Genomic DNA, 25,520 nt, shown 5'->3' with positions numbered 1-25,520 from the left:
CCCGCCCTCCACTCCCCTGACCTCTGTCACCTTTAATCCTATAATTTCTCTTATTTGCAGTTTTGCCTTCCCCTCTCACTGATGGTGTTATAAATCTGTGCTGCAATTAGTATGACACTTGAAGCTGAATTTCATCTCTACTCGCAACTAATTTACTTCTCAGTCATCGCAGTGTTTTGACATTGCAGAAGTTGGGCTGCGAGATTTTTTCAGAGAGTTTGGGAGAAAACAAACTTCCTGTCAGGAAACACCGATGGAAATTTAAAAAAAAAGAACTGTGCCCACACAAAACTGCTTTAATACAAAGTTAAACGAGGTATCCTATCCATCTCTCAGATACTTTGCTGCCCCTGGGGGGACGCTTTCCAACCTGTGAGACAACAGTGCCCCCTGCAGCCCACCAGAGGATGTGCACCTCAGCATCTTACGTGAAGTTTATCCCTCTACACTTTTAACCAGCCTTGTTTTAGTCCCCCAGCTATCTCCTCCCACAAGGGGAATTGTGTAAGTGGATTTAAATAAATTAATGCCTCTTTTGCAAGCCTCTAGAAAACACAGCAGAAAATAGTCTAAAATAAAATATATATCTATATATATATATATAGATATAGATATAGATATAGATATATATAGATATAGATATAGATATAGATATAGATATAGATATAGATATATAGATATATAGATATATATATATAGATATATCCTACTGCTTTGGCACTCACAAGAAAAACGTACATTTTTGTTCTGGCTTACCCCTATAGGCCTACATTTAAGAAGGCAGCAATTTGAATATGTCATGCCTAATTCCACATTTAGGCTGAGCCGGCATTCTCCAGGGACTGAATACAAAGCAGCATGCAAGAAAGACACTTGACTAGTCAGCTGGAACAACACTATCCAGGCTTGAGGGATAATCAGTCCCACCATTCTGAGACAAAAAACTGCTTTAAACGAAACCAATGCCTGAAGGTCACAACTGAATTTTTCAGTATCCATGCCAACAAACTGCAGTCCTGTGTAGTAGCATTTACAATCTTTCAAATATTTGTCGAACATCAACAGCACTTGATTAATCTTATCTCCCTAGTATGTGTTCACATTTGAGGTTGTTGGAGGAATCAAGTCTCGATGGACTATTTCATTTGAATCACATACTTCAGAGGTTGAAAAACCATTTAATGTGGAAAAAGAAATGTGTCTTTTGAGATTCTCACTCCTTTTTGCCACAACAACAGAGCAATCCTTATCCCAGTGGAAAAGAAAGAAATGAGCGAGGGAGGCTCATGAGGTCTCAGCTATTAGAGTAACTACATAGCATTAGCTAATTGGGATCCAAACAAACTCTGAATACAGATGAATGAAAGCACAGAAACACTACAGTGGAAGTAAAGACCATATTTGTATTATGTTTCTTAGAGATTTTTTTCTTTATAAATACAAATATTCGTGGCTCGGCCTCATCCTTATATTTAGAAGGAAACCATAACCAATTACTAATGACCTCGATAAGACAGAATTCCAGAATAAATTTAAAAACACACTGTAAACAAGCCTGGATACTGTGCTTAAATTGATACAGTTCAATGCTAGTTCCAATTCTAGCCACAGAGTCGGTCTCTCAAGAGGAGAAAGAGACCCTGGAGGTTTCAGATAACAAGCTCCCTGATCTCTGGTCTTTTACACTACAGTTACTCTGGAGCCAGATGTACGTCTACCTCTGGGTCAAGACAGACACCAGCGGGATCACCATCTATTAGCCAAGAAAGAGGAACAGATTGGATCTGCTCCTCATTTGGCATGAACACAAAGCAGTTTTCTGATTACAGTCAATAATAAGTGTTTTTTTTTTTTTTTTTTTTTTAGTAGTTAGTATATTTAAAGAAGACGATGGTAGGAGAAGCAGACTAAGCCTAATAATGACAGTCGTGCACACTGTGCCGTCTGCATGCACGTGTGTGTGTGTGTGTGTGTGTGCGTACCTCAGATTCTTCACTTCGGAGCCCCAGCTGGAGGACAGCACTGGGAGACTTCAGTTTGGCTTGGCTGGACTGGGCCATCTGCAGGTTTAGCTGCCAGCCGACATACTCCAGCTGAAACGCACACAAACCGAGTCGGGCTTTAATATTAACACTGTTTCAATAAAGTCTCTCACTTTCATTTAATTAATGCCCCAGACGCATTTTCAAAGACTCCATGAAAAAACTCTAAGATGGCACTTTTCCCACAGAATACAAGTGGAGGCAGAATTTCTTAAGGAATATCTAGTTTTGTGTGTATTTATGCGTATACTGATATTTTATTCATCCTTTACCCTCATTATACTCTCAGTGCTTGACCTAGAATTTTCACTTGATTTTGATAGTCTTTTTTATTGTTTCATGTTTAAAAAGCCCTTTGTAGTCATTGAGTAGGCAAGTGCTGTATTATCAACTTCATCACTTACAATCAAACTAAATATCATAAGAGTTTCAGAACTGAACTTGTCTAACTGATTCATCAACTAATAGATTTGTTCTAGATTTTTTGACGTTCTCTTGGTTTATTTATGATCAGTTGTAACTTTCTCACTTTTGTGCCACTATTTTATTAAAACTAAGAGAGATTAAAAACCTAATCTAATAAGATGAACTTGTTTCTTTAGCTGAAAAGGGCATCTGCACAAGTAACACATGGCTTGGTTGCGGACCTATAGTCAACATGATAGGTAAAAGTCACTGTATAGCCACATTAAAAATGACCATTGTGATATACAAGGCAATTTACTACTGGACAACTTTGCTTTATCTCTTCAAAGTTAAAGTTAACTTGCCTCCGAGCTGCAGGTGGTCAGACTATTACTCTCAGTCTTAGTCAGCTGTAGCAGGGTGATAGATTAGCAGCATGGAGTCAAGGCAGCGCAGTTAAGTGTTTTATGATGCAGTGAGAGGCCATAATAATAAACCATGTGTGACTTATTGGGTCTGGATGCTTCTGCAGTATCCGAGGACAGGTGTGAGGCGGGGAAAGGCTGGGACTCATTATTCACAACTGGAACAACATCCACACCAGCGAGAATAAACATCCCAACTCTCTGATGTGTTACTTATTTTAACATCAGTATATGCAAATGAATCAATGACACAAATTAATAAACTGGTATTATGGAAATACATAAAGTAATGATGACTCATAAATCAAATTGTCCAGCATCTTATCAATCTCTGGCCCATTTAATTCAATTATGTATTTCCTGCTTCAGTAAATGTTAATATTTTTTGGTAGTTGTGTTATTTGGCACATACAGTAATCATTTCATGGCATCTAGCAGTGTTCCAAATTGCAACCAGCTAAACATCCCTCATCTCATCAAGCACATTGGTGGAACTACGGTGGACGCTAAAAAAATGTCAAACACAAAAGATGGCCAAAAATGACTCCTAACATGGACATGAAACCTGACGGACAACAACACATATCATTTATAGATTCCATTAAAATAACCAAAAAAGATCTACAAACTCCTGAAGATAAAAAAAAAAAAAATCACGAAACTACAAAGCCTCGACCTACCACATCCCTTTTATTAGTCACAATCATTACATAATGAAAACTTGAGTTATTCGAGTTGAGAACTCCTCTGGATTCAAGTAGTTATGATGCTAAGTGGAGGCTGTTGCACAATATGGTCCCCGTGTAGAAAAACAAGCTCTGCTACAATATTTAGACCCTAGCTCTGGTGTTATGTCCATACAAAGTGTGGACCATGATTATCTGTGAGCGAAGACAGTCAGTGTTTAGTTTGTCCAATTTGGGCCACTGTAGAAACATGACTTTGCAACATCATGGACTCCATGAAAGAGGAGGTAAATCTCAGCAGTAAATGGCTGCATTAATTAAAACAACTACCAGGCTGGCCAATCAGAAAACTGTTAGTGACGAACATGAACTAACTGAGAGTCCGGTTGAGTAAGGAAACTCAAATGAGCAGCGCACTTCAGCATAAAATTAGTGTCAATACTGGTGAAACATCAAAGTGGATCAAGGCTGGGAGTTCAAGTCTTCCACCAAACACTTAAACACAACCTTCAGTGTGATCACAACCTGTATGCCTTTAATTGATAGTGTTGCAGGCTGGTGGGAAAATGGGTGAGAGTTTCATGACACATCATACTTGCATAATATTTCGAAGAAACAACAAGGTGGTAATTAGTGTGTTTGCCGGTGTCTTGCATGGCAAAGGTGTAAACCGGCAAAGTCTAACTATATGTATACATATAGTGTTTATGTAAATGTAAACATACACTGTATACATGCCAGTTATCAACGATCCGTTCAGTGACTTGACTATAGTCCAAAGTCAAAGAAGTAGCAGCGGTCGTTTTGACAATCAATGGCTGTCACCACCGTCTGCCGGCAGCAACAAATTCATGAGGGAGAGGAAGATGACTTGTGAGACCCTGACAGGTATGATGCGTTGATGTACAACAGCAGCAACAACTCCAGCATAATGTGACCGATGTGTACATGCTGCTTATTTACTGAGTTGGATATTAATTCCCCTGACAATGAAAGGAACACTGTTTGAGATGTCACTGCTTAATGAAGTTTCAGAGAGGAACAAGTTTTAAAATTAAGGTGACAAATTGTGTGAGCGGTGAAAAACTCTTTGAAATGAAGGCCACAATTACATTAGTGTCTGTGTGTGGATTCATCTTGTACTTTGGTTTCGATACACTGTGAAGCTAAGTCAGAGTTGGTGTCAAATAATTAATTATGGATCAGCCTTACCTTCTTTGGGGCAAAGACATTGTGCTTCAGTTTTTCCACCAGCTCAGGTCCAGCTGAGGCCCAGGCCTGAGAGAACATCTCAGCCTTCTCTGGATTTAGATGAACCGTCTCCAGCTGTTGCTGCAGAGAGGCTGGCTTCATATTATGATACACAGCCTGCAGGGGAGAGGAGATAAATGTTACCATTAACCATGTTTTACAGGTGTAACAGATCATTCTTATAGTCTTGTTCCTATTTACTGCCAACACTCAACTCGGCATTGTTTCAATACAGCAATTCACAATGCAACAGTGACCCCAGCTGGAGAAATAGGTTCATGATGTGATTCACTCTAAAGCTATAAATCCAACTACTGTCCAGATACAATTTCTATCTTTATCTATCTAAGATTTGATCACATATTGATCACAAAGTATTCACCCCCGCACAAAGCACACAACTAGAGGTTTTCTATCCACAATAATGCGTCTCTTCATGGTCACGGCAGGCAAAGCAATGCATACAGTACATTTGTAAACTGTGTCCTCTGTCATCAGAAATTGTCTTGCAAGCATCCAGACAGCTCATGGGCATAGTAATAGCAATTTTGTATGGTCTATTAGTGCAGTTTATTTTTGTTTTTGTTTTAGTGTTTTGCAACCCAAGAAGGTTAAACTTGGATAAAGTCTCTGTGCACCAAAATAACATATGGAAGAAGGAAGCACTGCATGGCTCCGATAGCTGATCCGACAGGAGCTCATTGTGGGAGCAGGTAAGAGTTAAAATCCTGCAACTCTTGCTTGACACTAAGTGGTGCTGACAACCATGGGGGGGAAAAAACTGTCAGGCATATAAACAGACAGACACATGTCAACTCTAGGATTCTAACCATCAACTCTAGGAGTATCAGCTCTCGGTCTTATTGGTCTCCCGGTGATGAAGACCTAGAGTTGACATGCATTGGTCTGATTGATTGCTTGAGGAATAATTTTACATGGTTTATCTACACCATTAAGTGTCAAGCAAGACTTTTTTGTAACAAAATAATTGGGTTAGACTCATCATATTGCTTCATTTCCACATCCAAATTAATGGAAACCTTCAGACAGAGCATCAAAAAACCTGATGTCAGCCACTTAAAATTATTGAATTTTCTTGAGGAATAAATAAAAAAGAAACCACAACTTAGAATCTGTATTTCAATCATGTTATACACAAAAATCAGGTAAAACTTGTACAAATGTGCGGTGATCTCCCCTCACCTGCTCTAGTATAAAGGCAGCAGTTTCCAGGACTAGATTAAGAGCCTGTTTATCCAACGAGAGGGCAACCTGAAGTTTTTGCTCCTCATCTTCACTGAACGTCCGCTCACCCTGTGAAAATAAAAACAACATAATTTACTGTGTCAGTGAGTAAAGGTCATCAAACAATCGCTGTTTTCAGGAGCTTAAGAAAAAGATGAAAACCTTCTTTCTGATTTAGGGTCAGCAACTTTTTAAAAAAGAAAAGAAACAGTTATAGAACAGACCATGTGGGTATCAAGAGCCAGGTTATGAGGGGAACCATTCAAATTCAGTGTAATCAATGTGTCAAGGTTTGTTTTCACTGGTAGATGCTTGTGTGCTCACAATCAGCATGTGATCTAAACTTGACCAAGTAGTTTTTAGGACAACCAATTTCTCATCATGGTCAATAATCAAGTACAATTACCATATATTTGGTTACAGCATCAATTTACATCATGAAAAATCTTTGTCAAATGACATTGTATGGAAAATAATACAATGGGCCTTAGCAGTAAATTAATATATTATCATATATATAGTATATATTAGGATAAAACTTATGACTAGACTAACTTATATCAGACAATTTTTCATCTCAAAAATTACAGTATAACTAAAAAATTGACATAATGTCACAGGTTATTCACTGCAGACAACTGGGCTTGTCAGACCAGCAAAATCAAAGGTTAAGCAATTACCATTAATTAGAATGGCTCTGAGTAGAGAGCATACCTCCGTATAGGCCCTACAGTCTCCTTTAACTTAATCAAGCCTAATCAAAAATCATAAATCTGTTTTTTGTCATCACTATCTATGCATTTTCCCTGAGAGTAAATCTACAAAAAAAAAGCCCTTGCACTGTTCCTGGATCCATCCCTTTACCAGGATGCACCCCACAAGGTAATGGGGTCTATTCTGGGCAACAACGCATCCTCAATCCAAGTTTGGTGAAAATCTATTCTTGAGTTTTTGTGCGACCCAGCTGACAAACCAGCCAAGCAACAAACGGTCACAGGTGAAAACGTAACAGTGGCACCATTTCATCAATGAGGAAGCCATATCAGTCAGCAGTCATGCAACAGTCACTCTAAATGTCATATGATACGATCTGCTCTTTACATCATTATCATTATCACTATCATCACAATGTCTTTTGAATTACATATTATGATTGAACAAAATTAATGTCATTCAGCAAGTCAAAAAAATCTAATCAACCAGACTAATTGTTCATGGAATGAATGGCTGACATTTTTTGTCAGCCAGCTAAATCTAATAAAAAAAACCTGAATGGTCAACAGGGCCAGGCATGAGTGCACATTCATTAGAGCAAGTCTGACTGATGCACTGATAAGTCATCATGCATGCACTGCTCTCTCTGGCGCTGCAGCTTTTCTGCAAAAGCCTCAGAAGCCTCTTGTCTTTGTCACAGATAGCACTGTGCAGTGTCTGTACCTTCAAATGAAGCTTCTGGATGATGCGGGAGATCAGCCTGGAGAATTTGTTCGCATCAATTGCGTTGATGAAAGTCACCGCTTCTTTTATGCTGTTTGGAAAGAAGAGTCATGAACGTTGATGACAGCGGTGTGGAAAGTACTCAGATCTTTCAGTTAACAAACAGAATAAGACTTTACGGACCAAGCATCATGTCCTAGATGAAGATGAAAGGCATTTCACTCTAGCTGTCAGTGAATTTCAAAGGTAACTGCAATGTATATATGACAGCAAAGACAGATTCAAACATATCCCAGTGACAACATTCAGCATCAGCAGACAGGAGGTTTCCACAGAATAAATAAGACCATCTGTGTGAAGACTGAATGGCAGCCTGAAATGAGGTTGTGTGTAGACATACTGTCACACACACACTCAGCCAAAGTAACCAAACTTCATAATAACAATCGATAGAGAACTTTCAAAATCAATTTTTACAAAAACCTAAGCACTGCTTATTTATAATGACCAGTTATGAAGAATGGTGCTTTTAGGCCCAGTCTGTGCATCTTATATTACAGTTATATTTTCATGTTATATCAGATTTTCATGGCACTATAATCTGGGTAGGTAAGACTCCAGTATCTTCAGGAGTGATAAGTGACTTGAATTGAGACTTGACTTGCCTTAATTGAATAATCGACTTGACTTGATTTGCCTGATAAAAAAATGACTTAAGACTTGCCAGGGACTTGGACCCAAATTATTTTAGTCACATGTCTGACACAACTATTACCAATTCAGAAGAATTGTGACTTTAAGCCTCAGTTTGTGATTGTTAACTATTGCATTTGTACATTTTAATACAAAGTACTATGGCATTTATGGTAGTTTGTTCTGCTACCTCGTTTGACACTAAAATAATGCATCAGTTCTATAGTAAAACTAGTAATAATTAGAAACAACAACAACAAACACTAATACATCAACATCAGTTGCAACTTAACAATAAACAATCAACTAATATATTATGTGTACAGCATATTGTTGATTGTTAACAGAAACCAACGATTAACTCCTCTCAAATGTAGCGCAGTATTGATATTGTACTGAGTCTAGAAGACAACAGTGAACTGTCAATATCTCACAAGCATGTAGCTGCTTCACTCCACCACAACACAATGAGTCCTCATGTAACGTTACAATTTAACGTACAGGTTTGTTAGATGAAAGTGGAAGAAGGAAGCTACAGAGGGCTAATTTCCCCCCCGAAAAAGAGCGACAAAATCTGATAATAACGCAGTTTAACGATGGCATCAGAAACACAAATCTTCCTCAAGCTAGTTCTGTGTGTTAGCTCGTATTTATCAATGCACCTCATCAAAATATCGACAACTTTCATGAAGCTGCGTTAGGCTACAGGTAACTTAGCTTGACGTTAGTTACGGGAAAGACTATTTGTCTCGGTATTAAAGAAAGAAGCTGCCCACCTTTGTGTTTCTTTGATAAGTGAAGTCATTGTTGTCTGCTGTTTTTTTCTATGAATGAAAAATTAAGAGCTGTGTCGAAGTGTCAAAGCAGCAGCAGCATCCTCTCACTGTTGTTATTCCTCCTTCCTGTTGTCACGAGACAGACAGCGGCACATGTGACAGTCAAAGCTGCGGCGAGCATGCGCAGTGAAGAACGAATTACACACAAAAAATAACTTTAAGTGTCACTTTATACTCTAACACAACAGTGTAAAGAATAATATGTCAACCGATTTCACAGTAACTGTGACCACACAGCTGAATCCGGTGGCGCGGTGTTTGCGTAAAAGCTGCGCACAACTGAAGCGTCTACTACAAGAGTAAGTACGGAATATGTAATGGACACACAGAGCCGGCGACAAATGCGCAGGGAAAAGCGTAAGACTACTGCTGCTTCACTCATTTTGATAATAATGGAGTCAGAAATGTTGGCTGGTTTCTTATAAGTCATCAATTACTGATCAGAGTTTGTGAAGGATAAACCACGTCTGCAACCAAGTGTTCATTATTAATAAATGAAATAAATATGAATAAATAAGTAAAATATTAAACAATGTGCCATTATATTTTATTGCATAATGGTCAAAACTGCAAGTGCACAAAAAAAACTGAACTGAACTGATAAAGAAGAAATCCAGAGAGGCATAACATCTGCACAGGACTATTAACATGATCTCAATATTACTTCTTTTTTTTCTTTTTTTTTAAATATCACGGTTATCATCTGGCATGTTGTGACAGCCCTGGTGTTAAGTGAACCATGTTAACCAGATCATCTGCAGACGTTTCTTACTTGGAATAAGTGGTCAAATAATCAAAACAGGCAAAGACTTTTCACTACCAAAAATTTGACTGTAAAGCATTAGCATTTTTATTCAACATTAATACAGTCATCAGTTACACCTATTAGCTCTTTTATTTCACTACATTACCCATACCTTAAGTGAGAGCCTGCCACATACTGAATTTTTTAACAAGATCTCGTAAGTGAAACATCTCCAAGGACAAAATAATGATATGGTGTATCTAAGACTATTTGTTTAATGTACTGTCTAAGACACATATTGATAATATCAAACAACAATAATAAGGAAAAACGACAAACAGAACGGTTGAATTTCGACAGTTTATTATGTTGAAAAAGAAGAGAAAAAAGTTCATGCACAGATTAAAATTAAGAGAAATATTTGATAAGACATGATAAATCATTTAAAAATATTTTGCATACAAATAAGAAAAGAAAAAAAATCATTTCAGCATATATTCATATTTCTATCACACAGCATATCTGCAATATAATAATATTGTTGACTGATTTTACCAGCGAGCTGTAATGTATGACTTCCAATACTGTAGCAGACCTGTTCCAATTTGGTATTTGAAATGGTTTCATGCTCTTTCCTCCACTAGTTGAAGTCTTTCCCGAAATGTCACCACCCACCACACTTTCTCTTTAAAGTAAACACTTGTCAGTGAAATAATTTCAGTTACAAACTGACACAGATCAGTACTGTAGCAGCTAAACGTCAAGGGCCAACCCCCAGCGAGGCAGAAGGAATGTACCACTGATAAATAAATACTTAAATTTTTCCTTCCAACAGATTAAAAAAAAAAAAAAAAAACACATAAAACACTCTTTTTTTAATAGGAAAAACAAAGACATAACAGCCAGAACAAGGAGTGTCAAATCACACAGTACCTTCAAGATGTATAGTTTTGATAAAAGTTAGTAATTTGAGGTTTTGGTAAACAGATTGCATCACGGTAAACATTGGCTGACATCTGCAGGCTCAGGATCTCGCTGCCACTATTTGAAGGAGGGTAAATTTGGCACTTTTATGCTGATGTCACCAATGTTGATGTTTCTGGGCATTTCCGGGAGGTTCATGTTCTTTACAGCTGATACGGCACGAGCAGGTGCTCCTGCAATACCGGCCTGCACACACATACACACACAAAACACACATGGAGGGGATGATAAGATACAAATCAGTAAATCAAAAATCATGCTGTACACGACAAACACACACACACACACACACACACACACACTGAACTGTGAACATTGGACACACATACACACGCACAGTGCTAAACAGAGACAAACAACTGCTGACAAAATGCAAAAGCACTGACAGCTACTCGGACAGACAACATGTGCAAAATGTACATTCAGATGCCTTCATAGCTTCATATGCACATGCATTATTTGGTTCTATAATGATTTACACCACAACCAGAGCCAATTATGAATCAACTGTGAGGACACACTGTACTAGACCATTCACTAATTTGGATATACTGAGCAGTACTGGACATTCATCAAATGGACAAAAGGCAGCATTGCTTGGAAAGTGAACCCACCGGACTCTTGAGGACCGATAAGGGTAAAAATGCATGGAGAGAATTGGGTAAAGCAGAAAAAATGGATTTTGGATATGAAGACGGAAATGACGTTTGGATAGATAGGTGTGTATAGAATGTGTGCGTCAAATTTCAAGGGAACAAACATTATGTTAGCCATAATAAAACAGATGATTCTGCTCTTCTCGTGGGTTGAGTTACTTCTGGACAGACTACGCATGACTGTCTAAATACACATTTGTGAACACAGGAACAGGAGTATTGGGTAACGCTTTATATTGCAGTCCGTTAGTTAATAGGCAAAACTAAGTCCTTATAATAAGATGCTTATAAACATTAAAACGACTATACAGGTGTTAATTACAGCACAATAAACACGTTCATTGTTAGATTTAGAAGCACTTGTAAATTATCTTAATGTTGGTTTTGCACTTTACTGCTAACATTTTTATTAATATTTAATATTTATCCATATTTTATCAACCTTGCATGTGGTAGCGCTCATTCCAGATGGGGAGCTGGAGAAGGCATAGCTAAGTGTGAAAAAAACATATTGTTTTATTTGACTGAGAGAACGACTGCATCTTTGTTCTTATGGAGCAACTCTGTGAACTAATAACCAAAACTGGCTGAAGCCACTGAACCTTTAGTTTAAATGTCAACGCTAAACATTATGTTGGGGATTCTGAATGAAAACTGTCCCCAGATAATTTTTCAATCAAGAACTAAGTTGAATTTAAGATTCGTTTTTAAAAATGCCACAAAGACAATTTCATGTGGAAAAGATAATTGGTACTAACCTTTACAATACACACAAGCACAATACAATATGAAGTGGGAGAAAAAGATTCTCTAGTGAAGAGTGGTGCTGTGGTGCTGTAAATATTTTTTCACAATACTGATTTCTTTTATTTTCATTATGAACTGGGATTGTTAATTGGAAACATGAACTTCTAAAATGTTATTGTGTTTTTAAAAAGATGTTCTCTTTTGTGTTTCTAATGAGTGTTTAAAAATGTCAACAGTGAGTCCATTTATCATGCTGTTGTGAACACTTATATGGTTTTAATAATATCAATACGCACCTCGTAAGACTCATAAGGTCCTGATTTCCTATTAACTAATGCCCATTACCTTAATATGAAGCGTTACCGAATATGGTGTCATTTACACGTCTACGTTGTAACTACTGATGACATGAGGAGGTTGTAAGTCTAGTAGTGTTCGACTACAATGGGGAGATCTATTCTCTGGGACAGAGGAGGCACTTAGCTCTAACACAATGAATCTCAATGCTAAAATGTATCAAAGCAATTCAGCAATCTTTTTTAAAAGGAACGTCTCAAGGTAGTTTAGCTCTTTTGACAAAGTAAAAACACATCTGCAGAGAGTGAATGATTTGATGTTTTCATCTCAAGTGTGAGCAGACATTTGAGAATCACTGTGGTTAGAGATCCCCCAACCAACCCCCCCCCCGACTGAATCTTTAGCAGAAAGACCCAAAAATGACCAGTAGGTTTGAGGCACAGCAGAACTTTATGTTCCCCCGGCTCTGTGAGGACAAACCCTCGTAAATCATTTAGCGATATGGCACACAGAGTATGTCTGGAATGTACATTCATCCACTTCACTTAGTTTCACAAGGTTATTTCAATGGACCGTTTGTCTTGTGGGCATTCCTCCCTCTGCCACGACTGAAGGAGACTTGTGTTGGACGGAAAGATGACCGTGGCGTTAACTGAGAGGAACGCTGACTGTCAGACTCCAGATACTTTTGCCTCACGGTGGGTAGCCCGGAGCCCCACTGTGTAAGTCCAAAATGGCGGGTTTTTAATCAAACGCCGGGTGACTAACATGTACAGAAATAGTAACGCCAGCTGTGAAACACACAATGGTGGCTTGATTCTCTGGTCTGTGTTCAGTCAGAGAGCCTTCTAAAGGCTGGAGCAGTACCCCTAAAAATAAAACGTGAGAAATGACGACAGTAGGGGGCTTTTATTTTTGGTTTAAGGCAAGCTGTGTGTGTTTTAGTGGGTGAGACCTTTAAAGGAATACGCATCATTTCAGATAATAAGCTCATTGGCTTTTTTGCAGGGAGTTAGATGTGAACTCGTCATAACTCTTAGGTGTGTATGCTAAATATGTAGCTGTGGCTCGCAGCCTCTCATCATACCTTAGCACAAAGCCCGGTGACAGCTAGCCGTGTTAAGTCAAAAAAATAAATAAAAATTTAAAAGAAGACCAAAGAAAACAAATAAACAGGCTACATGTCTTTGTTAAACCTGCATAGACACCAGAGTGTAAAAAGATAAATTTGCCATCTTAACGGGGGTTATGAGTCAAACTATTTTTTTGCCAGGATGAGCAGCTTCCTGTTCATGAGCAGCTTCCTGGCCGACAAATACGCTAGCAGACAACTCCCAAAAAATGACACATACTTTTTACACTTAAAAAAGTGAGCTTTAAGGTCTTCAGAAGTAGATCGTGTTACCTAAGCACAGATAGCTTTTCCTTCCTCTTTCCATCCTTATCACTGAGCTAGACTAAACTAAGCTCTCCTGCTGTTGTGTACATATCTACCACACAGATACCAGAGTGCTATCGATCCTCTCATCCAACTCTCTGCAATAAAACAGACGAGAGGCCGGAGAATTTATGACACAGTGTCACCGCTAGAATATAGAGTAAAGTCTGTAGCCTGTTGGACATAAATTTCTTTAAAATACAGTGGGTGGACAATATTATAGGTACACCTTGCAATACTGGTGATGCAACACGACAAACTGCAGCTTCGAAAACGACTATAGCCTTGAACACCCACCTCCTGTGTAATAGATTTCATTATACCGTCTGCTGTTTCTATCATCCAGCCCAACCCGTGTACATTCACCAAAGTGACATGAGCTATCGTGAGTTTTAAAGTGGAACGGGAACATTTTTGGGTCTGCCATTAAAGATTCCTACTGTATGTTAGTGACGTCAGTTTGCTATTACATGGAGGGCCATATGGAGAGACTTGGGGGAGAAGTAAACTTCAGTTAAGGTTACAGTGCTTGGTTGTAAATTTAGCAGTACCTGTGTCTACCTGTCCTGCCTGGTAGACTGAAAGATAAACGTCTGTAAAGAGAGAGAAGAATGGAAAGAACTAGACAGGGTCAGGAAAAAGAGGAATGAGGAATGTTAAAGCAGATTAAAGTAATTACAGTTTATCTCCACAGAAAAAAAGTGATAGGACCTATCATAGACCACATCTTTAAAGCAAACAAAATGATTCAAAGCATCTCTCTCGATCTTTTAATTTTGTTTATAGCGGTGAAAATAAATGTCAGAGTTTGATGTAAGAATGCCGCCTAATCAGTCAGATTGGAGGGAGAACAGCTCGATCCTTGTTCCCCAGAGAATGCCCTATAAATGCAAAAATGTCGTTTTGAATTAGCGTCGGTGTGAGTGAACACACATGGCGGTCTAGGGTAGGTCCAAGAGGGAAAGACAGAGCAGCTCTGATGATTGTAGAACAGTAAAATTCTCTGCTTACAGAACATCAGTCGAAAAAGAAGATTCTGTCTCGTCAAGGGCACAAAATGCAATTTAAGATTATTACAAAAAAAGTGTACTTCCTTAACACGGTTTTACAAGTCAAATGTTAGAGCACACAATTGATGTCAGCGACGACATAACCCTTCACTTTGCAACTAAATACAACACATTTGCATAACTTTGTGACTTTCTGTCAGCGATTGTCATTGCAAAAAGTTAGAGGGAGTCATCGCCTCAATGTTTTGATATTAAAACAGGGCCAAATCTTTACTTTTTTGGACTATCAGATGCTAAAATCCACATTATGGGAAATGATTTCATCAAATTGTCTCTGGCTGTCTAAAAAATGTCCCGGTGAGCAAATGAATGTTTTTTTTATCTGCTCGCAGAAGCTGTATGGAAAGCAAAGCAATGTCCTTGCACAGAGCAAATATCTAAGCGAGGACACTGGCATATTGATGTTACAAAACAGATTGGAAAAGCATTTACGCCAACATGGACAGCTTGAATAAATTCACATTCTTCACTGGAATAATAAGAATGTAAAACACAACCTACAACCAGCCTGTTTTCATGGTTATATGGTCAAATATAAGATGGTGGTTGAGCGACTCAATGGCCAGAGATGCACTGGACAATGATACAGTTAAGTCTCCATAATAACGACACAAGTGATGACTATGATACTGTACTTTTATACTGTGGGATACAGGAGAGGATATGTTGAGGCCCTGTGTCGGGACTGAGCAGTGCAGCAGCAAGAGGAGAGGCCGAAAAAAAGAGCACAAACACTCAAGAGTAGGTAGGGAGCATCCACAAGGTCACTTGAGAGTAGCATGCAGGGTGCAGCATACACACATGCCTGCATACTGCATACGATGCCTCTCAGAGTACGGAGGCAGAGTCAGGTCATACATACAGGACAGGACGCGCAGGGTCAGGCTTACCTCAGACTTCTCCATCTTGTTCTGGGCATCCACCTGCGTGATGATTTCGTTCATGTTGGTCTCTAGGACCATGCCGCCCATCACCATCTCCGCCAGAATGTTGTGGACCTAAGGACAAAGAAGATGTTTTCATATCATTAAACAAATAGAGTGAACCGCATGCGTTTCAAGTACACCTATCTCCCATTTACTGTCTGCAAATATTCTGTAAATGGCTTATAAAGAGCTTTATTTATATGGTAAGCTGAAATAATTATACCATAACAGGTGCTTATTAATAATACGCATGATTTGTCAACAAACAATACACCAGCTACACTTACAGGCAACCTTGTGAGAAGTTATAATTGTAAACAAATACATTAATAATCCTTTTTAGCAGCTCACAACTACATTCAGTGATGTTTTGTATCAAGGTCTATGTAGTAAGTTGTTAACAGGTAATAAGGCCAATTAATAGGTCAGTTAGTTAAGCTCAATAAATGAATTCTCAAGTTTTTTGTAAACTGTTTCAGGTGCTTATAAATGTCTTCTTGTCTAACAATAAACTTGTGTTGATGCACTTATTAAGTGCTTAATAGGTTATATATATCTTCAAACGTTAATGATGCTATCATTAACAATTACATAGTGTTATTAAGCACATCATTATGTTTCTAAGCATCTCATAAGAACTCATAAGGCCCTATACAAATAATGTTTATTTAAAAAATTGGTATAAAGTGTTATCTGTGTATCCACTCCTCACTTTTACACAAACCATACTCTAAAGCTTTATTTTCATCCTAGTGTGTCATAAACCATTTACTGAATGTTTAAATGCTAAATTATGGAACTCAAAGTAAAGCATTGCTGTCATGTTTAATTATATCAAAGAACATGAAAAAGCAATTACACTGATGGTTGTGAACACCCGGAAAACTTGGGTCAACTTTGGTCTTGTTTTGTTTTTTAATGAGTGAAAAATGTCCAAAAAAACAAATGCAAAAACCTTAAGGGATGTATTCAAATGTCTTACTTGCACTTTAAAGCACTTTAAAACTCAATTATTTTATTAGAACAGGATCATATTAGTCAGGGAGAAGCAGCAAATCCTCACATTTGAGGAGCTAAAATTACTGTGATTAATTTATCAATAAAGATCTAAATGGTAGCATATATCTAAGTTCCTTTGTAAGAGGCCAATTATAACTGAAATCAAAATACAGGAAGTCACCGGTTAGGTCATCAGATGAGTGTGTCACTATAATATGAGGCAATAACGGCTCAGGCAGGTTGTAATAACAACTGATGCCTGATTGCCTAAAAGTTTATGGGATTAAACCATCAATCAGTATAATAGATAGGTTACATCACAAAGAGGCAAACAGATTATCAGATTATTATTCCTACCTTGTCTACATGGAAAATTAAGTCGAGCTCACAGACATTCTCAAAGCATTTGTCCAGGGTTTCCACAAATACCTGAAGATGGATGAAATATATTGTTTAAAAAAAAAAGAAAGAGAGAAAGAACTGCAATGGAGCAACAGATACACAATGTATTCCCAGGCTTTTTTACCTGGATTAAGTCTAAAATTCCTAGTTCACTTTCTGAGGAGTCCACACAAAACACAAAGTACAGTGTGGCGTAGTGTCTGTAGATCAGCTTGTAGTCTGATCCTCCAATCAACCTGAAACACAGCGGACAAGGAAACATCACACCGGGTACCTGTCCTGACTGGATACATGTCACACAACTCCAGATGACAGACACCGTTCAGAGGGAAGAAATGCGAGAGCAATCGGAGTAAAACGACACCTGATCCGCTCCTCATTCATGAATGATAAATAACCTTTGAGACACGGTTACTACCGACGGGCATTGAAAAAGCCCTCTGAGCTTTCCTTTACAATTTCCTGCAATGCTGCTCCAGAGTAAATTATCTACTCGAGTATTTACTTCCACTGACACTTGGACAAGCTCACTTGACAATAGCACACTCATGCCGCACAACTTACATTCCACCTTCGAGGAAATTACAGACGTTTTCGTCTCTTTTTGAGACCAAGTGGAAGGTTTCCCTGATGATCTGTTGCTCCGTGTCTTCATTCTGCGGGAGGGAATGAGAAAAAAAACAGATTGTTAAACAAAGAGAAGGGGGTAAATAATGTGTTGTTTGTGTGCCTAATACCCTCCTGCGAGCAATCTCATTACTTCCAGCCAGCAGACTGGGCCGACAGCTAAATTAATGGTTCACCTCTCTCCTCTCCTTTTCTTGAATACATGTATTAGTTCTGAGCAAAGGAGCGGGATTCATACACTAACCGTTCTCTTCGTCATAATGAAACATACACTTATGCCTGCGGGCTACGGAGGCAATCAGTTCATTGTAGACGCTGAACCGAGGCAGGCTTATCTTATTGTTTGCTAATGGATGAGATTCTGTTTAAAATCCTCAAATAGCTGGAGGCGTGTTTGCAAGCATTCAATAAAAGGCTTTAAGAGAAAATCAAAATTTAACATTTCCTGAACTAACTGAGGGCCACTTAAATAAAAAAACATATCTAAGCTAGAATACACCAAGTTTATAAATATCCAACTGTGTCAAAGACTGCTTTAGGGCTAAACAGAAAAAATGTATTTTCTATAATAAAATGAAAACACAGTCCTGGCTTCAAACACACATGGTCTGATCTCAAAATCCTCAGTCAAAAGACCACTGTGTTTAAAGTCTTGTTGTGTATAGAAACACTGAGTCTGCCTCACCAAAGGGTGCTAATGACCTCCCTAGGAGAGCATAACAGGTCAGTGAGCACAAGGAGAGAAGAGGTTGTCCGGTACGTGGCAGGCTGGAAGGCTGAATCAGTCATGTGACATGCAGCATCCGACCACCAGCGTTACTCACAGTTTAAGCTCAACGGTGAGACTTTGCACAGCAGGAGCGTCTTCTCATTAAAGATGTCTGTGGTGCTGTGTAAGTGGTTCCTACACACTAACTACATTTGGTATTCTGGACATGCAGATTTCCTCTCAATTCTGGCAAAGAAGTAATAGCAGCGACACCTGACTTCCCTGAGTGGGAGACATTAAATGTGAACTTCAAGTGCATACAGGTGGCCTCACAGCGAGGACACACTTACAGAATGCAACATCCGCATTTTGTGTCATGTTTCCTGTCTGTTTCTATACTGAAATGTCCAAAAAGAAAGGAAAGAATTACTCTTATAGAATATCTATAACCATGTCCCGCAGATTATAATGCACTGAAACTGTTGTGAATATAATCATTTCTATTACGTTTTGTATGTTTGGATATCACTATCAGATAATCTATGCTGAACAGCATGTTTTGAATGGGCACTGCGGACACTTGTGTGTGTACATATTTCACTCTCCTCTCAGCCCAACATGTTGCCCTTATATCAGACGGATGCTTAACCTTTAGGTCTGCGCCAGCAGACCGGCTCCAACTAACAAGATAACGCCTCTTTCTCAACACAACGCACACACAGACAAGACTCACACACACACACACACACACACACACACACACACACACACACACACACACACACACACATTGTCTGCACAGCCTCTAAAGCAGGCCCTCAGTTTTAACAATAAACTAACTTAAAGATGCTTTCACAGCCAGCAGCATTGTGTGAAATAATATATCCTGCCATGCAGCCAGTAAGCCTTCACCTCAGCTTTTAATATAACAGATGGTGTCTGCATACAGCCTCCTTATAATCCGATCAATTTCAATTCATCCTACTGAAACACAGATACAGCCATGGCAGTTCTCAACAGACCCTGCAACAGGCTAAATAAAGCAACACTGTGTTTTGACTGCAGACAACAGGACTGCAGCTAACCAGTGTTTTCAGTATTGATTCGTCTCTAAAATGTCCAAACATTGTGAAATCATCAGCACTGTTTCCTAAAGGTGATATCTTCAAACATCTTGTTTTACTCGACCTACTGTCCAAACGCTGTTCAGTTCTTTATATTGAAACTTTACGTTTCATTAGGTTTTTCATTCATAATCTTCTTTATGTTGTCTGGTTAGGTTTAGGAAAAGATCTTGATTTGGATTAAAATAATTACCGATAAAGATGCATGGGTTCAATTATAAATATTACATTCCCAGTTTTCTGTTTTTAGCAAACTGATGTCATTTTAGACAATACAGCTTCTTGTTAAACTGTGTATATATATATATATATTGGCTGATATGTCAACATATCGGGAGGGAGAGAGTCAGAATAGGAGCCATGCTAATCGAGCTTGGCTGAAGGCCGCTCCTGGCTAATGTCTGGTAAAAGGACAAGCAAATGGACAAAAATGGGACCCAGGCTGGCCAAACAATGTGGAATTGTTGGATTGGACACTACTGAGCCCACAGACACCTGTCCCCACCACCACAATGCAGATCAAGCTGTTGCAGGAGAGGTGGCCTAATGTCGATGCTTGGCGCTCACACACAGTCAAAGTGGATGTGTTACCAAGATGTCGAGCTTTTGATATGAAGCTGTCGACCACATTATCATCACCATCGCGATGCTGCTGTTTACATCCAACCTGACGCAGATTCAAAAGATGCACTAAGTGTATATATAGATGCAACCCTGTGGTGTATAATGACGAATAAATAACTTTGTACCTATCGGAGTTTTTCGGTCCCTAATGTCGATATGGGGATCGACCCAGAAATGATGTCTGGGTGGGCTTTAAATTCACAACAAAAAAAGGGGAATATGGAAATGTCCTGTTTTAACATGTGCAAACAGCCGATCACCTGTGAGAGTGTCCAGTTCACTGTCTTACACTTTCACATAATCACATGAAACCTTTTGTGAAAAAGTGAAGTGAAAAAAAACAATAGTGATTTTTCACCTGCGAAAAGGGAAAAAAAAAAATCCACATGTGACATTTTGGTAAAGGAGGCAGAGAGTTGATGAGACTGCCTGGCTGGGGCGCCTTGCTATTGTAAGCAGCAACATTAAAGAAAGGAGGTGGGGGGGCAGGCGGCCAACCTTGAGATATAAATCCAATTATGGGAACAAGCCAACACAGCTTGCCCGGTGAACGGATATTACATAACCCGTCATTAGCCACCTACATGGAGCTCGTTTCTTTGTGTTTTCTGACAGGACGTGTAGGTAAGTTAATGACAGTGCAGCTCAGTGAGCCCCGGCAGCAGTCAGAGGTTTGAATGAATGAGCACGAGTCACTCACAAGGGCGTTGCTGAAGTCATGTGACACAAACAGAGTCCACTGTGAGTCCGGCGTCAGCACAGCTGGATTTAAAGGATAAAAAAGAAAAAAAAAGAAAAAAGTGGGCTCGGTCCAGTTCACACAGGCTCGGCAGGAACAGGATAGCCTCGCCTCGGCTTGCACACGTTCAATTATTCATATTTAAAAAGGACAGCGGGGCTCAGACTGACATCTTATACAGCAGGTCTGAAACAAAACAGCACATCATCACTGGGGCTGTTTAAAGTCAGACAGCTTCCCATTCAAACTGTGTGCAACAACATCGGGACGTATGCAGTGTTTGCAGGGGGTCTGTGGTTTGGTCTGCTGCGTGAGAGAAAAAAAACATTACAACAAAGTATCATAACAGCCACACGTTCATATTTCTGGTCGACTTTTTTCCATCCTGGCCCATCGATCGCACGAACAAGCAGCACAACATGCAAACAGCGGTGCAATAAATCTCCCGTTACTCACATAATGCTCGTAGAATTTAGACAGCCTCGGTTTCCCATGGTTGTTGAATATTAAAATGGCTTTAATCATGATTGTAGCTGAACGGAGGGAGGCGGGGGAACAAAACGGGGATCAGTCTGCGAAAGACTGCTGTCCGTCGACTCCCGTGGACCCAGATCCGTCCGGGATTCACGGCTAAACCCCGTCTCGGTGGTAAGGTTAATACGGGATAGCTTTCAGGTACACGCTGCTACTCCTCCATCGTCTCTTTACGGAAATATTCCACGTCAAAGGACCAGTCACTCGCCTCCCTCCTGTCGCTACGGCAGCCGCGGTGGGACAAACTCGCGCCGTCCGCCGCTGCTGGAAACCACAGAGGAAGAAACGTGATTTGTTCTGTATGTTCTGCTGTACTCGGATCATCCATGCAGTGGCGTCAGACTGAAGAAATACACGCTTTTCAAATGGTACGGGAAGTATCTCAGTAAAAGTAATTTCACTACACTGTAAAAATACTCAGGTACTGTACTGTACTATTTATTTTTGAGGTATTTGTACCCATTTTGTGCTTCTTTACACCTTTATTACATTACAGTTTGGAGCCGAATATTTTACAGTTAACTCCTCTACATTTATTGATTGGTCACTTTGAAAAATTAGTGTAAATGTTATAAAGTATCATCAATTAACAGATTAATTATTATGTTATATCATAGATTAAGCTAAATCTTTATTGATCACCCAAGGTGAAGCATAAGCTTAATATGTCATTATAATCTAATATCATGATATGATATTTATTTTCATTCATTTTCTGGCGATATCCCATTCTGCATACTGAGTGCTTTTACTTTTGGTATTTAAGGGATATTATAATGCCAGTACTCGTGTATTTCAGAATTGCTACCGTTCTTAAAGAATAAGTTCACACAAAAAATGAAAATTCAGTCATTATCTACTGAGCCCCAGGCCGATGGAGAGTCATGTGAAGTGCCTCCACAGCAAAACAGTGTTGCATCATTCTCCTTAAACAACAGAAGCGAATGAAAGTCTGATTTCAACCTCAACAAGGAGACACATGCAGTCACTTTATTACACTTTTGATCACTTTAGTGTTCATTATAACAGATGCTGCTGTTGGATGCAAACACTTTGAGCACTGTGTTTATGAAATGTGCCAGACGATATACTGCTAGACATCATCATCTCTTCTACTACTACTAATGCTGATAGGGAAATAATAATATAACGATGATCAAACATTGCGTAACAGTGTAAGAAATCCACAAACGTCTGCATTCACAATAAACACACAGTGGCTCAGTTGTGCCTAATACTACATTTAGAATCATACTTATGATAGTTGAAATTATCAGATACAATTAATAAAAGATCAGATGTACTTCACAATGTCTCCCAGCAGAGTTTGTTCATGCTTTTTTGTGATGGAAGGAGATGGTTCATAAGCTGACAAATATCTGAAGATGGGAATACTTTTTGTTGGATGGATACAAGGGTTTCCCACAAGACAAAAATGGTTTAGAGAGGATTAGTTGACATGAAATCTCAACTATGGAGACTGAGTGTAGATTGAGACTGAATGATTTATTTGTACTGTATAAATTTGGTCATTGCCAATAGAGTAGATTTCAACAAGACAATTTGAGACACAGTTTTCCCTTTTGTCACCAGCTCCATAACATTTGTTAATCAGTCATTAAAAATAATATATGTAACAGTGCTCCTTTGTTACACAACTATGTTCAAATGTCATTTACATTTAAGCCTTTTGATATTAATTACTGCCCTTTAAAGTGCATCAGTCTTGTACTACGTCACATCTATTAACTGGGTGAGGTCGGTTTAAGTTTGAGCCACAAGGTGGAGCAACAGCACATCTGCTATTGATGATGTGGCAGCTCAGAGGAAAACTTGCCACAACCTCTGATTCAAAGAACATTCTCCACTTTTTGTGCCGCTGGTAAACACGAAGGCCTGAATATCTTCTGTCAGCCAGAGAGGATTTTCCTTTGGCAGAATGGATCATGTTGGGCGGGCTGGGAACAAATGCAGAGTTTTGCAGCTGGAATATCCCAGATCAGCTGTGGTTAGACTGGCCGTAGCTTTCAGACAATTTTACCTCATATGTATCTGAAAAGTGTGCCTGCGAAGGGTCCTCTTGTAAGGCCCTGTACTCGAAGCTGCAGCACTATGACATCTGTTTATCTCCTTGATATGCTGTGTTTCCACTGCTGCTCACCAGCCTGTAAAAACAAACACTCTGTACGTTTTATCTGTACCTTATGTGACCAAATATACCCTGAACTACTGTATGTGCTTCCATTGACATGTTGTTTTTCCTTCATGGTGAGTCTAACTCTATTATCTGCAGGGATATGGGTGGAGCTCCTGGAGTGACTGGCCTGTTGTAGAGGAATCCGTTACATTCAGATAAATGATATATGATTAGTTGAAAGAGCAGGCTGACATGCATCTGCGAGAAAATCCCTTTCAGATGATGTTGGACAGAACGTGAAAAACTCAGATAAAAGCACCTCTCCTTGTGTCTGACAGTCCGTCTGTGTCTGGTTCTAAGTCTAACAGAGTTGGTTTTTTTCACTTATGATGCACACATACACAGGTAGGTGGAAAGTCAGGGCATTTACTCAATCTGCCTGCTGTTGTTTACTGATCTGAGGTATAATTGAAGCTGACTTCTGAGGCTGTACTTTACTGGCGCATTTAGATTTGCAAACTTTTACCATATTTCAGAAACAGGTCACTTTTAGACACAGGCGTCACCCTTGTGTTGACAAGCTGTGGGGATAATGTCACCAGCAACCTACAGAAAACATGTCACAAGGTGTGTTTTAGTACGACCAGCGTACTTTTGAAATGATATGACTCAAGGACTGTTCAAGCACTTTTTAAGGGCAAATCATTTCAAAATCGCCATGTACTTCATACCTCACGTTCAGGGTGGGAAGCTCTAGTGTCCTGTTGCTCTGCTCCAGGGTGGAAGTCATATAAATGCGGGGAATTTTACAAAATCATTGTCATTTTAAGCCCTTACTCAATGATTACCAACTGAAAAGATGATGGATAGTGAAAATGCAGAAGGTCAGCAGGCCGTATTTCGAAGTAAAATAATACATTTGATAAAAAACCATAACTAGCTTATGGATCCAACCACATCCTAGCTTACAAAGCCATTCAGTGTGTTTCACTTCCACATCTGAATAATGTGTCCAAGATGTCGATATTTCAATATTCCCAACTCATCAAAAGGGGACAGAATCAAGTGTGAATGATACAGACTGTTTTTAGAGTTAGAACCCGCCCGCCCCCCAAATGCAGGTGTAGCGTGTGATGAAACCTCTTTTGAGTTAACAGGTTAACTGACTCACATAGTTTTCTACTAATGATTCACACCTACACAACCTCTATGTCCTCATCCGCTGATCCATCATCATATTATCTTGTTTGGTTTTACAAGATACCACAGCGAGCAAAAGTTGTGGCAGTCTTCAGTTTGGTAAAACATTAGGTCGGCTGACTGAATTCACAGGGTGAAGCTTTTGGGTGCCTGTGGATCGAGTCACAGGTGTGTATGAGCAGACCAGGGGCCGAATTTAAAAAGTCATTACGACATTTTTCGGTTTGGTGAGCGCTCTGCGTGCCAAATGTAGTTGTTAAAATTCATTGCAAGTGACGTTAACAGTCTGTCGGGAGTTCTTTCAAGGTATAACCATAGCCTAGTTACTGTGTTGCAGAGACACACACTGAAGTTAGCACGCTAACCAGCTAGCCTCCGACTCTCCTGGTCCACGAGTGCTTATTCTGCATCGCTAGCTTCAACAGCTAACTGAGCAGACTAGCTAATAAAGAGCTTATTTTGGAAAAGTATGCATGGTAGTTTGAACTGTGCCATGAAGTACACATATGATAACTCTCGATGTATATGATTGTTTCCCACGT

At 39.2% G+C, this 25,520-nt stretch overlaps 2 protein-coding genes across 4 annotated transcripts in view; both read right to left on the bottom strand.

Annotated features, from left to right (window-relative positions):
- The window catches only part of commd10 (COMM domain containing 10), a 62,723-nt gene extending 53,489 nt beyond the window's left edge, over positions 1 to 9,234 (bottom strand). The window contains exons 1-5 of one of the 2 annotated variants that reach the window (XR_005074889.1): positions 8,961 to 9,234; positions 7,492 to 7,582; positions 6,013 to 6,123; positions 4,771 to 4,926; positions 1,983 to 2,093 (exon numbers count right to left, since the gene is read on the bottom strand). Coding sequence is in view for 1 of the 2 variants with exons in the window: in XM_037096883.1 (XP_036952778.1) it covers positions 1,983 to 2,093; positions 4,771 to 4,926; positions 6,013 to 6,123; positions 7,492 to 7,582; positions 8,961 to 8,989 (498 nt within the window). In the remaining variant the exon portion in view is untranslated. The remainder of the gene's footprint in view (positions 1 to 1,982; positions 2,094 to 4,770; positions 4,927 to 6,012; positions 6,124 to 7,491; positions 7,583 to 8,960) is intronic. The other variant, XM_037096883.1, reaches the window with a different exon arrangement.
- An 877-nt stretch (positions 9,235 to 10,111) lies between these two features.
- On the bottom strand, positions 10,112 to 21,876 carry ap3s1 (adaptor related protein complex 3 subunit sigma 1). Of its 2 annotated transcripts, XM_037099308.1 has the most exons (7): positions 21,564 to 21,876; positions 17,849 to 17,940; positions 17,409 to 17,520; positions 17,240 to 17,311; positions 15,848 to 15,955; positions 14,439 to 14,480; positions 10,802 to 10,935 (listed from the first exon to the last, which is right to left on the bottom strand). In XM_037099308.1, exons 1-6 carry the CDS (start codon positions 21,630 to 21,632, stop codon positions 14,445 to 14,447), a joined length of 489 nt encoding a protein of 162 aa, XP_036955203.1. In that variant the 5' UTR covers positions 21,633 to 21,876; the 3' UTR covers positions 10,802 to 10,935; positions 14,439 to 14,444. The 2 variants fall into 2 exon arrangements, with proteins under 2 accessions (XP_036955202.1, XP_036955203.1); XM_037099307.1 differs by lacking the exon at positions 14,439 to 14,480 and having other exon boundaries at positions 10,112 to 10,935; positions 21,564 to 21,873.
- Positions 21,877 to 25,520: the final 3,644 nt, after the last annotated feature.

The sequence above is a fragment of the Acanthopagrus latus genome, chromosome 5 (genome assembly GCF_904848185.1).
Source record: "Acanthopagrus latus isolate v.2019 chromosome 5, fAcaLat1.1, whole genome shotgun sequence".
Taxonomy (NCBI): domain Eukaryota; kingdom Metazoa; phylum Chordata; class Actinopteri; order Spariformes; family Sparidae; genus Acanthopagrus; species Acanthopagrus latus.
The sequence above is the reverse complement of the archived record's forward strand: the minus strand, read 5'-3'. Positions and strand labels throughout refer to the sequence as shown.

Bases quoted from the DNA above. Each gene is read 5' to 3' on its own strand.
- ap3s1 (XM_037099307.1), bottom strand. From the start codon at position 21,632: ATGATTAAAGCCATTTTAATATTCAACAACCATGGGAAACCGAGGCTG. The intron at 17,521-17,848 runs GTAAGTTGTGCG...GCTGTGTTTCAG, and splicing joins AATTTCCTCGAAGGTGGAAT to GTTGATTGGAGGATCAGACT. The intron at 10,936-15,847 runs GTAAGCCTGACC...ATGTGTGTGCAG, and splicing joins ACAAGATGGAGAAGTCTGAG to GCCGGTATTGCAGGAGCACC.